Source organism: Cavia porcellus, unplaced genomic scaffold, assembly GCF_034190915.1.
Source record: "Cavia porcellus strain 051 isolate PalLab524CR breed Dunkin Hartley unplaced genomic scaffold, mCavPor4.1 scaffold_18, whole genome shotgun sequence".
Classification (NCBI taxonomy): domain Eukaryota; kingdom Metazoa; phylum Chordata; class Mammalia; order Rodentia; family Caviidae; genus Cavia; species Cavia porcellus.
The window spans coordinates 23,604,073-23,618,859 of record NW_026947501.1 but is presented as its reverse complement, the minus strand read 5'-3'; the positions used below and the strand labels follow the sequence as shown (position 1 = coordinate 23,618,859).

At 34.8% G+C, this 14,787-nt stretch overlaps 1 protein-coding gene across 2 annotated transcripts in view; it reads left to right on the top strand.

Moving 5' to 3' along the window:
- Positions 1–14,787, top strand: part of Gfpt1 (glutamine--fructose-6-phosphate transaminase 1) — a 63,940-nt gene that overhangs the window by 16,476 nt on the left and 32,677 nt on the right. The window contains exons 5-9 of one of the 2 annotated variants that reach the window (XM_005003364.4): positions 1,020–1,078; positions 2,322–2,456; positions 12,720–12,781; positions 13,884–13,963; positions 14,173–14,226. In XM_005003364.4, the coding sequence (XP_005003421.2) occupies positions 1,020–1,078; positions 2,322–2,456; positions 12,720–12,781; positions 13,884–13,963; positions 14,173–14,226 (390 nt within the window). The remainder of the gene's footprint in view (positions 1–1,019; positions 1,079–2,321; positions 2,457–12,719; positions 12,782–13,883; positions 13,964–14,172; positions 14,227–14,787) is intronic. The other variant, XM_003469036.5, reaches the window with a different exon arrangement.

Below are 14,787 nucleotides of genomic sequence, written 5' to 3'. Positions count from 1 at the left end.
TCAAGGCTAGACTGGAAAAGGGTGAGGCTCTGTCTTAAAAATAATTGGATTTAGTAGTAATCTTCTCTCACAGGAATTCTAAATAATAAATCCACATGGGTAATTTTTATTCTCTTTTTGTGGTACTGAGGATTAAGCTCAGGGATCTCTGAACTATGTCCCTCGCCCTTTTTAAAATTTTTATTCTGAGATAAGGTATTGACATTTCTAAGTTGCCCATACTGGCCTCAAACTTGGAGACCTCCTGCCCTAGCCTCCTGAGTAGCTTGGATTATATGTGTGTACCACTGTACCTGGCCACAGTGGTAATTTTCATGTATAGTGTCAGTGGCTATAGGTATTGTTAATGTTAGCTCTTGATCATCTATTCTTATGTATTTCAAAGTTATCATCTAATAAAAATAGATGAAAATAATCCCTAGATTATATATATTTGCTCTTGGAATGATATTTTAACATTTTTATGTGACATTGCAGAAATTACCTAGACCTCACACAAAGAAATTTAATTATAAAACTAAACTATTATTCTTGCTAAAAATTTTAAATTTAGTCATTAAACTCATTAATTAATCAGAAATTGTTTTAGTGTGAATGCCCCTCTCTTTAGATTTATATTCGGGAAGGAGAGGGGAGAGAAATGAGAATAATGGTTATTCAGTTGAGTCCTTTCTGCTTGGAAATGAAGAAACAGGCCCAGGGAATTTGCTCCTTTCATGTGGTAACAGTTGGTCAGTAGTTTAGTCACAAGTGAAATTGATTTCTCTGGATTTCCAGTTTATGTATTTCTTCACTGTATGTCCCTCCCAGTATGGTGTGCTTTCCCCGAGCCACATAAAGTGTTGTCAATCTACCTGATGATAATTCAGTAATGAAGCGTAGATGATACTTGATTATACTTAGAAAATACAGCATGTTAGAAAGTTTTTGAATTGATAAAATCTTCTCACAATAATAGCTATTTGCAGCATTTATCAGATTTCTAATTTTTTGTTATCAATTGTTTTTATCTCTTCTAGAATTCATTGTTATTCATAATGGAATCATCACAAACTACAAAGATTTGAAAAAATTTTTGGTAAGTAAGTGACCTCAGAAGACTGCAGTCTTGAGCCAGATGTGTGTCACATGCCTGTAATCCTAGCGCTTTGGAAACTGAAGCAGGAGAATTGCTGCAGTTCAAGGCCAGCCTAGGCTACATAGTGAGACCCTGTTTAAAAAAAAGAAGACCCCATACCCCAGTCTTTGAGAATACTTTTAACAAGAATGGTGAGGTGGTTTTTCGGATGTGCTCATACCAATTAGGTGTGATCAGGTAATTCCTGAGACAATTGCAAGAATATGGTGGTTTATTGGACTTTTCTTTGTTAATAGTGAAGCAGTTCTGTTTGTGTATAAGAAAAGGAAATAATTATTTGACTTTTTTCGCGAATGTCTAAAGCTCAAAATTGCAATAGAGGTGTAGCTTAATGACAGAGTGATTGCCTACATCCCTGGCATGATGTGGATACATAAGTAAGGTCTTGGGGGTTATCTGTTGTGCTATAAAATACATTGTTTGGTATTTTTAAAAAAAGTTTCTAGGATATGTATGAAGAATCAGGACAGATTCAATAAAACATGTGTATCTTCAACAGTTATGTTCTGTGCTGGGGTGGTTGCAGTGGTGACCTTGGTGGTGCCTTCCTAGAGCCATCCAGCTGAGTTTCCTGCACTGAGGGTAGTGTTCTGTGTTAGTACCAGCCAGCACAGTAGCCACTGTCTACATATGATGACTGCACTGCATTGACTGAGAAATAGGGGTTTTTTTTGGCCTTTTTTTTGAGATAGGGTATCACTATGCAATTTAGGCTGGCCTTGAGCTCACTTTGTTCCCCAGGCTGGTCTTGAACTTGCAGGTCCTCCTGCCTCAGCCTCCCGAGTGCTGGGATTACAGGAGGATTTTTAATTTCAGTTAATTTTAGTTAAGTTTAAATAGCCATGTATAGCTTATGGGCTATTTTGTTGGCTACTGCGATATCATCATAAAAGAAAGACTTGTGGTATTCATTGTGAAATCAGTGTTTTGAGTGCCCCCATTTTAATTATTTAACATTTGCTTAATACTCTATACATGTGGCATATAACTTAGATAAGTGTGTGTTCACTTCATAGAATGCCATGTTATTTGGGGTTCACTATAGTCTGATAGTGGCCTTAATTTTGAACAATGAGTAAATGGGGTATAGAATTAAGGAATATTAGAAGTTGGAGAGAAGAATTCTGTAGAAAAAATTTGCCTGTTATTATTTCCTTGAATTTTTCTTCTTCTTTACTTACAGGAAAGCAAAGGCTATGACTTCGAATCTGAAACAGACACAGAGACAATTGCCAAGCTTGTGAAGTACATGTATGACAACTGGGAAAGTGAAGAGATCAGTTTCACTACGTTGGTGGAGAGAGTTATTCAGCAGTTGGTAGGAATGTGCGCGTGGCTCTCTGTGTCTCTCTGCAGTCCTTGGACTCCATCTTCCTGCACTCTGCACGAAGTGGGGTTATAGGTGCACCCACGACACCAGCCGACTCCACACCTTTTATAGTGTTTATTTCTTATTAGTTCATGTTTACAGTACATAATATTTACATTTTTCTTACAGAGTGCACATACTTACCAATTCTTTTTATTTCCCTAAATCTCTGTTCCCATCCCCTCCATTTGTCTCTAGACCACCTTACCATTTGCAAAAGACCTATCTTCCTATTTCCTGTTGTCTTTTATTTATTTTTAATGATTTATAATTTGGGTTTCTCATACAAGAGAAGTTACATGATCTTTATGTTTGCATGTTTAATTTAACTTCGGTCTCAACGTACATCTATTTGCCAATAAATGACTCAAATTTATCCTTGTTTATGGGAGAATAGTACTCCTATTATGTATAAATACCACATTTCCTTTATCCATTAATCTATTGATACATACAGGCCACTGCTAGGACTTAGCTATTTTAAATTGTGCTGCTGTAAACATAAGTATACATGTTATACCGTGGCATGATACCTTTAACTTTTTGGGATGATACCTAGAAGGAAGCTTGGTCAAATGAAATTTCAAGTTTTAGAGTTTTACAGCATCTCTGTACTGATTTTTATAGTGGTTGTATAATTTACATTCCCACCAACAATGTAGGAAGATACCTTTTTTCCTGCAGCCTCACCAGCATTTGTTATTACTTGATTTTTTTGTCTATAGCTATCCATTTTAAATTAGCATGGACTCTTGGTGTTGTTTTAAATTGCATTTCTCTGATAGACAGAGATGTTGAATGTTTTTTCATGTGTTTATTGGTCATTTGGGCTTTTTCTTCTGAGAAATTTCTGTTCATTTTGGTTGCCCATTTTTTGACCAAGTCTTCTGTTTTGGAGGGTCTATTTTTTTTTGAATTTTTTTTTAATTCTAGAGATTAGTTTTCTGTCAGAGAAGTAGCTAGCAGGAAAAAAAAGTTCTCATTCTGTACCTTGTGTCTTCGTTATTTTCTTTGCAATCTAGAAGATTTTTGATTTAATACAGTTCCATTTGTTGATTCCCTTTACTATTTTCTTGTGCAACTGGGGCTCTGTTTAGAAAATCCTTCTTTGTGCTGATGTTACCAAGAGTTTTATCTGTTTTATCTTTCAGTAGATTGTTTCTGTTTTAATATTTATGCTTTTGATTCATTTTGATTTTGTTACATGGTGATAGATACCATTCTAGATTCTATCTTGTACATGTGAGTAAACAGTTTTCTGAGGACCATTTGTTAAAGAGGCTGTCTTTCCTCCAGTGTATGCTCTTGGCTCCTTTGACAAAGATCAGGTGACCTAATATGCCTGGGATTGTTTTGACATCTTTTCTCCTGTTCCATTGATTTGCAAGTCTGGTTTTCTGTAATATCAGACTATTTTTATCATTGTAACTTTATAATGTAACCGTAAATCTGGAATTGTGATACCTACTGCTTTGTTTTCATTGCTCAGGATTGCTTTTGCTATTCTGGGTCCTTTTGTTTCTATAAAATTTTAGGATAGTTTTTTCTAGTTCTTTGAGAAATGTTGTTGGTATTTTTATTGGGGCTGCATGAAATTTGATTCAGTTTTGGAAGTATGGCCATGTTAACAGTGTTGGTTCTGCCTAATCAAGCGCAGGGGATTTAAATTTGTTGATGTCCTCTTTGATCTTCTTTTTCAGAGTGCTGCAGTTTGCATTGTAGAGGTCTCTCATTTTCTTAGTTAGATTCATTCCTGAATATTTCAATTTTTCCTAATGCCATTGTGCATGGTATTGCTTTCCTAATTTTTTTCTTTGCGAGATCAATAATTGGTTTATAGAAACCCTTGATTTTTGTGTGTTGATTTTGTATCCTGCTATATTGCTAATTTGGTTATTCAAGCAATTCTTTGGGTCTTCTGTATAAAGGATCATGTCATGTGCAAATACTGGTAATTTGACTTTTTCCTTTCCTGTACATATCTTTTCTCTCTTCCTCTCTTTCTCTTACAGGATTGTGTTGGCTGTTCCAATTACACTATTGAATAAGAGTAGTGATAGTGGATATCCTTGTCTTTTCCTAATTTTAGAGGGAAAGATTTCAGCTTTTCCTCATTTAATATGAGGTTGGCAGGAGGTTTGTCATAAATGGCTTTTGTTAGATTGATGTACCTATTTTCTTCAGTGTTTTTGTCATGAAAGGTTGCTGGATTTTTGTCTATCTGTGAGGTTTTTTTGTGTGTCTGTTGAGATAATCATATAATTTTTGTCCTTGTTTCTGTTTATGTGATACGTTTAATGATTTGTGTATATTCAGCTATGCTTGGATCACTCGGGTGCAGCCTACATGATCACGATATGCGATCTTCTTGAATTTTTGCATTTTGTTTGCCCAGTATTTTGCCTAGGATTTGGTGTTTATGTTCACTAAACAGAATGACCTGTAGGTCTCTTTGTCTCTTTTTTAAATTAGATGCTTGTCATGTTTTAGAATCAGAGTAATGCTAGTACTCAGGAATGAGTTTGGAAGTACTCCTTCCTTTTGAGATTATTAAAATCTTAGATTTGAAGTTGAGAAATAGTGGTATGTATTCCTTGACGTTCTTTTGCATTCAGTGATGAATATATCAGGTTCTGGGCTTTTCTTAGTTGTTAGGGTTTTTTTGACTGGCTCAATTTGATGACGTGCTATTAGCATGTTCAGGGATTTTATGTCTTGTTCACTTTTGTGATTCATTTGAGTCTAGATATCTGTTCATTTTTTCTAGATTCTCTTAAGTTTGTGGAATATAAGTTTTCGTAGTAGTTACTAATGATCTTCTGGATTTCAGTGGTGTCCATTATGATTTTTGTCTTGTGTATTTCTAATTGATATGAGGTTTTTCTCCTCCTCTTGGTAAGTTTGAGGGTTTTTCTATTTTCTTTTGAAGGACCTGCTCTTCGAGTCATTGATTCTTTCTGTCCTTTTTAGTCTGAATTTCATTAATTTCTGCTTTGATCTTTATGACTTCCTTCCTTGTACTAGGTTTGGTTTTGGACTGTTCTTATTATTTTAATGTGTTGTGTGGCTTCTGATTATTTTAGCTCATTCTGTTTGTCTAATGTGAGCATTCAGAGGAGTAAACTTCCATCCACTTTCATTGTATCCCCTAGGTTCTGGTATGTTGTACTGGCATTATTATTTGACTTTAAGAATTGTTTGATTTCTTCTGTGACTCATTGAGTATTCAGGAGAGTTATTTATTGTCCAGGTGTTTGTAAAATTTCTTTGATAGCGATTGATTTCTTACTTTAGTGTGCAGTGATCTGATAGTATACATGGGATACTTTCGATTCTTTTGTATTAATTTAAGCAAGCTTTGTGGACTAGTTGATGTAATCTATTTTGGAGAAACTTTCATGTGCTGTTGAGAATAATGTGTATTCAATTGTAGTAGGGGAGAACAGTCAGTAAATATCTATTAGGTTTGGAGGTGTGGTTCATTTCTGATACTTCCTTGTTGAATTCTTTTGTCTAATTGCTTTATTTGTGAAAATGGGGTTGTGAGGTGTCCCTTATTATGATTGTATTGATATTCGCTCTTTTATGTAGTAGTGTTTATTTTATGAAGTCAGGTACAACCAACCAGTATTTGGTGTGTACAGATTTACAATTGTTACTTCTTCCTGTTGAATTATTCCCATTACTAATATGTAGTGACCTTCTTTAATTCTTCTGTTTTTAGCTTGAAGTTTACTTTTTCTGAGAAGAAGTTTGCTACCTCTGCTTTAGGGGCCGTGATACGTGGAATTTTGTTTTTCATCATTTTTTTTTTAAATTTTATTTAAGGAGAAAAGAAAAAAAAAGCAGGGAAAGGGTACAAGTTATACAGATTTACAGAAAAAAAATGAACAGTAGGAAATCACTAGTTAATGGGTTACATATTGTCATCTTAGAAATAATTGTTCAAGTCACAAAAATTAAAGCTTGTAAAGTGGACATTCCATCAATGATACTGCAAACAGTTCTGTTCATTGATCCAATAAAACTCTGTGATATCATTTTCTATCTTATACACTTAAATATACATGCAGTTATATAGTTTGGAGCACTTTCTTTTCCTCTCTTTTGTACCATGACTATTACACATTTTGGGTTTCATTGCTCCCACGGTTCTTATTACTTTTTTGGAAGAGAGTAAAACCAAATGTGACATAACAGAACAGAATCGGTCAAGTCAAAAGGGTGGACATTATAGATAATGTAAAAACATAATACAAGGTGATCAACAATGGTTACCATAATGCCTCCCGCTATCTCTAATAGAATTGCCTATATCATTAGTTATAATACAATTGAACAAAACAGTAAAGAATAAAACCAACAAAACCAAAACATTGGAGACATTGTAGGTCTTCAAAAGTAGATAAAAGTCAACAAGAATGGGCGTCATAATGAATCTCATTATCTTCACAGCTGATGCCTAAACTTTCGAACCTGATACTATCCAGCAAAACAGAATAGGGGAACATCAGTTAAAAACCAGATGGTGAGAGTAATACAGGGCTTTAAATCGAGGTAATGGAAAGTCAAAGTGGGTTACTATAATATATCCTGCTATTTTTTCCCTTTAATTAAATGGATAAAAATAAAAAAGTAAATAATGGAGTGGAGATTGAGAAAAAAGAGGGCATGGCAGCGAAACAGGGCAGATCAAAACATAACCATTTAAGCAGAATAGTGTTTCACCACCAGATAATCCTAACCTAAAAGTAGTTACCATATTGTTTCTTTCTTTGAAATCCTTGAGTACAACTTCGTATACTGTAGCATTAAGTATATCAAAACAATGTAAAACCATTCAAGAGAATGACAGCATTACAGAGTATTTAGAATCAACTAACAGAAAATGAACAATGTTTTCATCATTTTTTTTTAGTTTGTGAATTTCTTTTTGGGTTAGATATGTCTCTTGTATGCAGGAAGCCATTGGGTTTTGTTTTTTGATCCAGTCTTCCAGTCTTTGTCTTTTAATTGGAGAGTTCAGAATTATTGCTGAAAAGTATTGACTTATTCCTGTCCTTGAATTATTTTTCTGTTGCTGATTCATTGATTTTTTTCCTTTTTTTAAAAACTCATTCTGCTTAGTGTATTCATTCCAGCAGGTTTTTTGGCATTTTTGGGTTCACAGTCTCTAAGAAAGTTTTTGGAATGCTAGTTTGGTAGTCATGAATTTCTTAAGGTGCTCTTTGTTAGGAAATGTTCTTATTTGTCCATGAATTTTGAAAGATACTTTTGCAGGATATATTAATCGGGTTTGGAAGTTGATTTTTTTTTAGAATGTGAGACACCCCTTTCCAGGCTTTTCTGTCCTTTAAAGTTTGTTTTGAAAATCTCCTGCTATTCTGATGAGTTTACCTTTGTAAATGATTTTTTTGCTTTTCTCTGACAGCTTTTAATATTCTGTCCTTGTGTTGGACTTTAGAGGTTTTGATGATAATGTGTCGCCAAATAATTGTCATAATTATTTGGAGTTCTCTATACCTCACTTTCCTATATGTTGGGTTTTTACTCTATATTTGAAAAGTTTTCTGCTATGATTTCTTTTTGTTACTTTGGTTTTTCATTTTAGTACATGTTTATAGTATATAATGTAGCTTTTAGATTGGTTTCTTTTTTTTAAATTTTATTTAAAGAAAGACTAAACAAAACAGCAAATAGGTAGAAATAATACATATGTTCAGAGAAAAAATAAACAGTAAGAAATCACTAGCTGATGTTTACATATTATCGTTTTACAAATAGCTGTTCAAGATACAAAAATGGAACATGTAAAGTGGGAATTCAAGTAGCGAGACTGCAAACAGTTTTGTCCAACAAAAACTTAGTAACATGGTTGTCAATCTTATATACTTAAACATACATGCAGTTATCCATATCTTTATTTATGTTTAGATTAAACAAACTAAAGCAGGTTAAAGTCATTGTGAACAAAGAATAATAGTATTGCTGGATTTCACATCATGACACTGTGATCAGCACTGGGTACTGTAGTGTCCTTTTTTTTTTTTAAATTTAATTTAAAGAAAGACTAAACAAAACAGGAAACAGATAGAAATAATACATAATTTCAAAGAAAAAAAATAAACAGTAGGGGCTGGGGATTTAGCTCAATGGCATAAGCGCCTGCCTTGCTAGCAGGCAGTCCTGAGTTTGATCCCCAGTACCGATAAAAAGGAAAAAGACAAAAAAACCCAAAAAAAACCCCGGATGATTACAGTTTGTCTTCTTACAAATAGTTATTCAAGATGCTAAAGTGGAGCATATAAAGTGGGGATTCAAACAGTGAGATTGTAACCAGTTTTGTTCAACTATCCAACAAAAACTTAGAAATATGGTTATCAATCCTATACACTTAAACATACATGCAGTTATCCATATCTTCAATTGTGTTGAGACTGAACAAAACCAAGCAGGCTAATACCACCCTGAACAAAGAATAATACTATTTCTGGGTTTCACATTATGACACTCCAGGATCAGCACTGGGTATTTTAGTGTCTCTTTTTCTTTAAAATATCTGTTCATTTCATCATGTGTCACTTTTGGATCGGTTTCTTTGCTTGTTTTTTTAGGGGATCTCTGTCTTCTTATGCTTCAGTCTGTTCTTAAGATCTTACATTCTCTTCACACTGCTCATTTCTGCTGTTGATATTTTCAATAGAATCATTTATCTTAGGATTTTGGATTAGTGTCTTTTCATGGACTCTTATTTGTTTGGTAAATTTGTTATTCATGTCTTGAATGGTCTTAATTAGCTTCCAATTTTTATGTGACTCTTGGTCAGTTTGTTGATTTCACTCTGATTGGTTTACTATCTTTGGGTTCACATGAGTTTCTATTTTTTCTCTGAGATTATTTTGTAACAACTCTGGTGTTTGGTGTTTGATTTCTTCTCTGTTGCCCCCTGAATCTGCTTTAAGAGAGATAGGAATTTTCAGAGATACCTTATTGCCTTTTTTTCCATGTTACTTCATATGTGTGTGTGTGTACACGTGTGTACATGGTGAGGGTTGAAGTCATTTAGAGATTTTGTTGTTGGCAAGAATATCTCTTTAGTTAAATTCTGTTTTCCAGTGATATGCTCTTGGTTTTTTTTAATCAAGAGATATTTTCTGCCACTTCAACCTGTTCAGTTTAATTGGGTTGGACTTGTCACTGTGTTGTAAGGAGAGAATTCTTATTGATTGCAACAGCATTCATAAATTCAGCCATATATTTATCATTAACATTAATTCTTGTTTGGACATTTTCACCCTTTTATTGATGTTCCTAAAAGAGTACATTGTTGTGGTATTACGGTTAGTCTGGGATGTGGAGGTAAGAGGGAAAGAAAAAGAGAAAGAGAGAGAAGCACGTGTGTCTGTCAGTAAGCGGCGAGGGGGTCAGGGTCACTCACTGGGTGCAGAACACGCCGAGGCTGGCCTCTGATGGAGGTGTTTTATAGCTAAAGGGTTAGTGTTGGGGTTTGAGAGAATGTTTGTGAAGGTAGGAGGAGAAATCAGCAGAAGGAAGTGTAATCAGGTGTTGAAGGAAGCTGTGAGATTGTCTAAACCTGTTAATATATTTGTAGTTAGCTTTGTTGGGGTCCTCTAAACACAATTCTGTTAAGGGTTACCCTGATGTGACCATGAAGGGTTCTGTCATGTTAAATGACCAGTCAAGTTAAAGCCTAGGTCTATTCTCACTGTCTTTTGTATACATATAGACACCTGCTATATGTGTGTGTGCGTGTGCGTGTGTGTGTGTGTGTGTGTGTGTGTGTGTGTGTGTGTGTGTATATATATATATATATATATATATATATTGCATGAAAGATGGAGAAGAAGCGAGGAAACAGAGGGTAAGGAAAATGTGGAAAAACAAAGTGAAAAGAATAGGGAGGAAAGAAAGTTAAAAAGAGGAAAGAGGAGAAAGACTGAGAAATGAAGAATAAAGGAAAAAACATAAAAACAAAAAGTACAGTAAGAAAGTAATGCTGACAAGCAAGATAGACAGATAAACATGAGCAAACCCAGAACAGGCAGACAGACAAGAGATTTGACTCTGATCTGGCTCTGTCGAATCTTTTCTAACCTCTGTGATCCACGGTTTCTTGCCAGGGAACGTGGTGTCCCCCACTGTTTGCAGTGTTCAGCCTCTCGCTGAGCAGTGCATGGTGGGTAGGATGCTGCAGGGACAGTGCTTGGGAGGATGTGGTAGGAAGGGGTTATGCGCGTGTGTGTGTGTGTGTGTGTGTGTGTGTGTGTGTTTTGCTGGTCTCCCTTCCTTTGGTTGCTATTTGTTACCTCCCTCTAACCCCACCTGCAGTTAGCTCCCGTGCTGGATTTCCTCTTCCTGGTGTGACAGAGCGCTGTTCCAGGAGTGTCTTGTCTCCCGGACACTCCTGGAATAGTGCAGCACTGTCTCCTTCTGCTTGGGCTGTTCGACTCATTCCCAAGATGCCTTGTTCCCGGGTAAAGTGCAGGGGAAACTGTGGACCAGTGGTGGCCCTGGGCCCTTTTTCAACAACCCAGAAATTTGGTTTGATAGAGGGTTTGCTTTTTAGGTGAATTTTTTTTGAGGTTAATTTTTTTGAATCTGGGTGTAGTTGCTCCTACGGTTTCAGAATAGTTGCATTATCCAGTTTCTCTCCTCTGAGCTTCTCGTGTACATCTCCCTCTGTAGTCGACCATATTGGAATCCTTTTTAAAGCTATACTTTTTGAGATGCTTATATCATTATTAACCATGAGAACCATAAAATTAAGTCTGGTAACCAGGAACTATGCTAATTTCTTGAGTGTTTTTTATTTTTGCTTTTGAATCCATATCTAAGAATTCAATTTGAGTAATTTCGAGAGACAAATACTTGACTTACAAGTACCCCCTGAGACATGCACTTAATATTGTACTTATTTTGGCTGTGTGGTATCATGAAATTGAGAAGTCAATTTGCCAAAAAATTATGTGTATATATAGACTCATACATACCACATACAAACATTACACAGTATTTACAGTGGAGAGTTAATTCCTCTTGCTTCTATCCAATAACTTAGCACAAGTCTACCTTCCAGTGTGGAGCGAGTATTTTGGGGTAATGTTTGCGTATGTCTGAGCCTGCATACTCAGTTCTTTTTTCCTCCTTTTGGGAACTTTTCCTTGGCCTTTTACCTCTGTGGATTAGTATTTTCCAGCTCAAGAGAAAGCAGTATTCCTTTGTTTCTATCTCAGTTGCCCTAATTAAAGACTGAAGACACCCATAAAACTCTTGAAGTCCATAGTAATGCTTAACTACTCTTCCCAGCCTGTAACTGTAGCTGTCCCATTTAAAAGCCCTTTTCTTCCCTTCTGAGTCCCAGAATCTTTCCTAACCTTATGATGTCTGTACCAAAAGCAGTTAGGAAGATGGAGAATACTGTATAGACACCTGCTCCTTCTTTTGCCCAAGGCAGACTAGTGTGCCTTTCTGGCCTTTCTTGTTTTTGATAGGTTTTCCCTTCTGTTTGCTGTATAGTCCACTTTGTGTTCTGTAGTGTTTCTTTACTCTTCTACTTCATTTTTTCCCTTTATTTATTCTTCATTAGGTCCTGTTCCCAAGGAGGTTGGGTTGATGGGACGGGACGGAGTGCATTTTAATAATTTTGAGTGTGTATGTTTCCATGACTAACATCAAGGTAAAAAAGAATGGAAGTTAACAGTAGTGAACAGTTACTAGGGCAGAGAAGGGGTTTCGGATGTTGAGCTTGGGGTCTTGTCTACTTTTATATTTCTGTCTTTTACTAAGTCTTAGTATGAAAGATATACTACATCTTTGAGAAATGTTGATAGCATGTACAAGTGGTCTGTTTTGGGGGCTGTTATCTCAAGCATATTTTGAAAATAGATTTGGTTTAAAAGTTGGTTTTATATACCTAAAATGTATACTTATTTATAAACTACTGTGAAAGAGCCTTGGTGTGAACAAGAAATTTCCCTGTTGAAGTCAGTATATCTTTTTTTTTTTTTAAATTTTTTAATCTTTTTTTTCATTTTTATTAGAACCAGGGATCGAACTCACGACCGCCTGCTTGCAAGGCAGGTGCTTATGCTGCTGAGCTAAATCCCAGCCCCCATCAGTATATCTTAAATACTTTATATTTGATAATTGATTATAATAAATTTTGCTAATGTATTTTTTTCCCTTCCATAGGAAGGCGCTTTTGCACTTGTATTTAAAAGTGTTCATTTTCCTGGACAAGCAGTTGGGACAAGGTACATTAAAAATCTAATCATGACTAATCAATTATGTAATTGAAACATTTTAAAACATTTGAGTTACAGGGTTATTCTTTGTAGCCTATAAATGATGAACCTTTACTATAAAGGTTATGCTTCAGATATTTATGTGAATACATTTTCATATAATCCTTATATTTTGTTGTACTGTTTCACTTAACAAAATGTCTTAATAAAGCAAATACATTTGGCATTTATGATTTGCCTTTTCTATTTGGGGAGACACTATCATTACTATGTGAATTTGTTTAACTTTTTGGGGGGTATCGGGAATCAAACTCAGGATCTTATGCTTACCATGCAGGCACAGTGCTGCTGAGCTACTGAGCTAAATCCTTGGCCCCCTAGTTTGTGAATTTGGGTATTGAATATTCTCTAATTATAGTACTAAAATACTAACTTTCTCCATATTTTTTGGAAACATACATTACTGATACATTCTTAGATAATTGTACTATCATTGCTTTTTTTAGATACTATCATGAAGTCAAGAACAGTGAGGAACCTTAAGATTTCATGAGAGAGATTATTTTTAATCTGTAGGCAAGATTACTAAGAAGAAGGCCTAAAATGCAAACATATATTGGCATTCTGGGGTTTTATTTAACATTTAAAAGGAGAAAAATTTTAAATGTAGTGTTATGCAGTGACAGTTGGCAAACTTATTCTGAAATGGGGATAAACTGGCAAATTTATTCTGGAATGGTAATAAATACTTTAGGCTTTCTGGGTTATGCAGCCTCTTTTTTCCTAGCTACTCAGCATTGTTTTTCTGGTATGAAAGTAGTCAGGAGATGTTTGTAATAGCCTGGGCATGGCTGTATTCCAATAAAACTTTCTTTAATTTCAATTTGTCCATTGAAAATAAATAATTTAATTAAAACAAATTTTACTTATAAAAATAGGCACTGAGTCTGTGGATTTTAGTTTGCTGACCCAGTTGTTTTGATATATCTAAAGTTGAGTTTAGAGGAATAATTAATACATTATTTGAAAAATACTGACTAAATTCAAGTTGTATATTGTTAGCACATTATTTATAATAAAAGGTTTCATTTTGACTCATTCCCAATTACAGACGCGGTAGCCCCCTATTGATTGGCGTTCGGAGTGAACATAAGCTTTCTACTGATCACATTCCGATACTCTATAGAACAGGTAAAACTGCTTTTGCTTCCTGCTGTTGTGGAAACATGGAAACTGAGTGCAGTAAATGTAAAGAATTCTTTTTCTTAAGTTTGAATAAATGTCCCTTTGGTTTATCTGTATATATATGTATATATGTATATAGCTCTGTCTAGAGTGAAAAAGGTTTGTTTTTGAGTTCTCTGACTAGTAGAATTTTTTTTTCTGTTGTATATCCTTAGCTAGGACTCAGATTGGATCAAAATTCACATGGTGGGGATCACAGGGAGAAAGAGGTGGGAAATGCTTTCTGCATGAATGGGAAGGAATCTTACTCTCTTTTTGTTCATTCTTTACTAATTCTTTGTTCTTGAAGTGAATGAATGTGCCTCTAAAAAACTGCTTATTTATGGGGAAACATTCTGACTTTTTTTCTAATTTGCAGAGTATATTTTGTCTGTTTGCTTTTGGCATTTAGAAAACTGCTTTAATTTTTCTTTTTAATCTCTGAGGTATGAGGACATAGTAGCAGTATTTTTTTCTATGGTTTAAAAGTATGTTGGATATATGCTTAAATTGAAAAAAGCACTCTGTTAGTTTGAACAAAGTGGTAGTTATATTTAGATTGGCTTTATTTGAATTTAGAGTTATTGTTGTTTCTCTTATTTATGTTTGAAGTCAGTTTTTTGCGTAGAACTTTCAGCTATGCAAACTCGACCATTTTAGTGATATAAAACAACAATATATGCTTTTTCTGTTTACGTTCTGTTAAAACCTTTCCATGTAAAAGGTAGACTTTTACAAGTGGTGGACTTAGGAAATTGAAGCCCATAATACTAGTGTTTAATTCTTGCTTT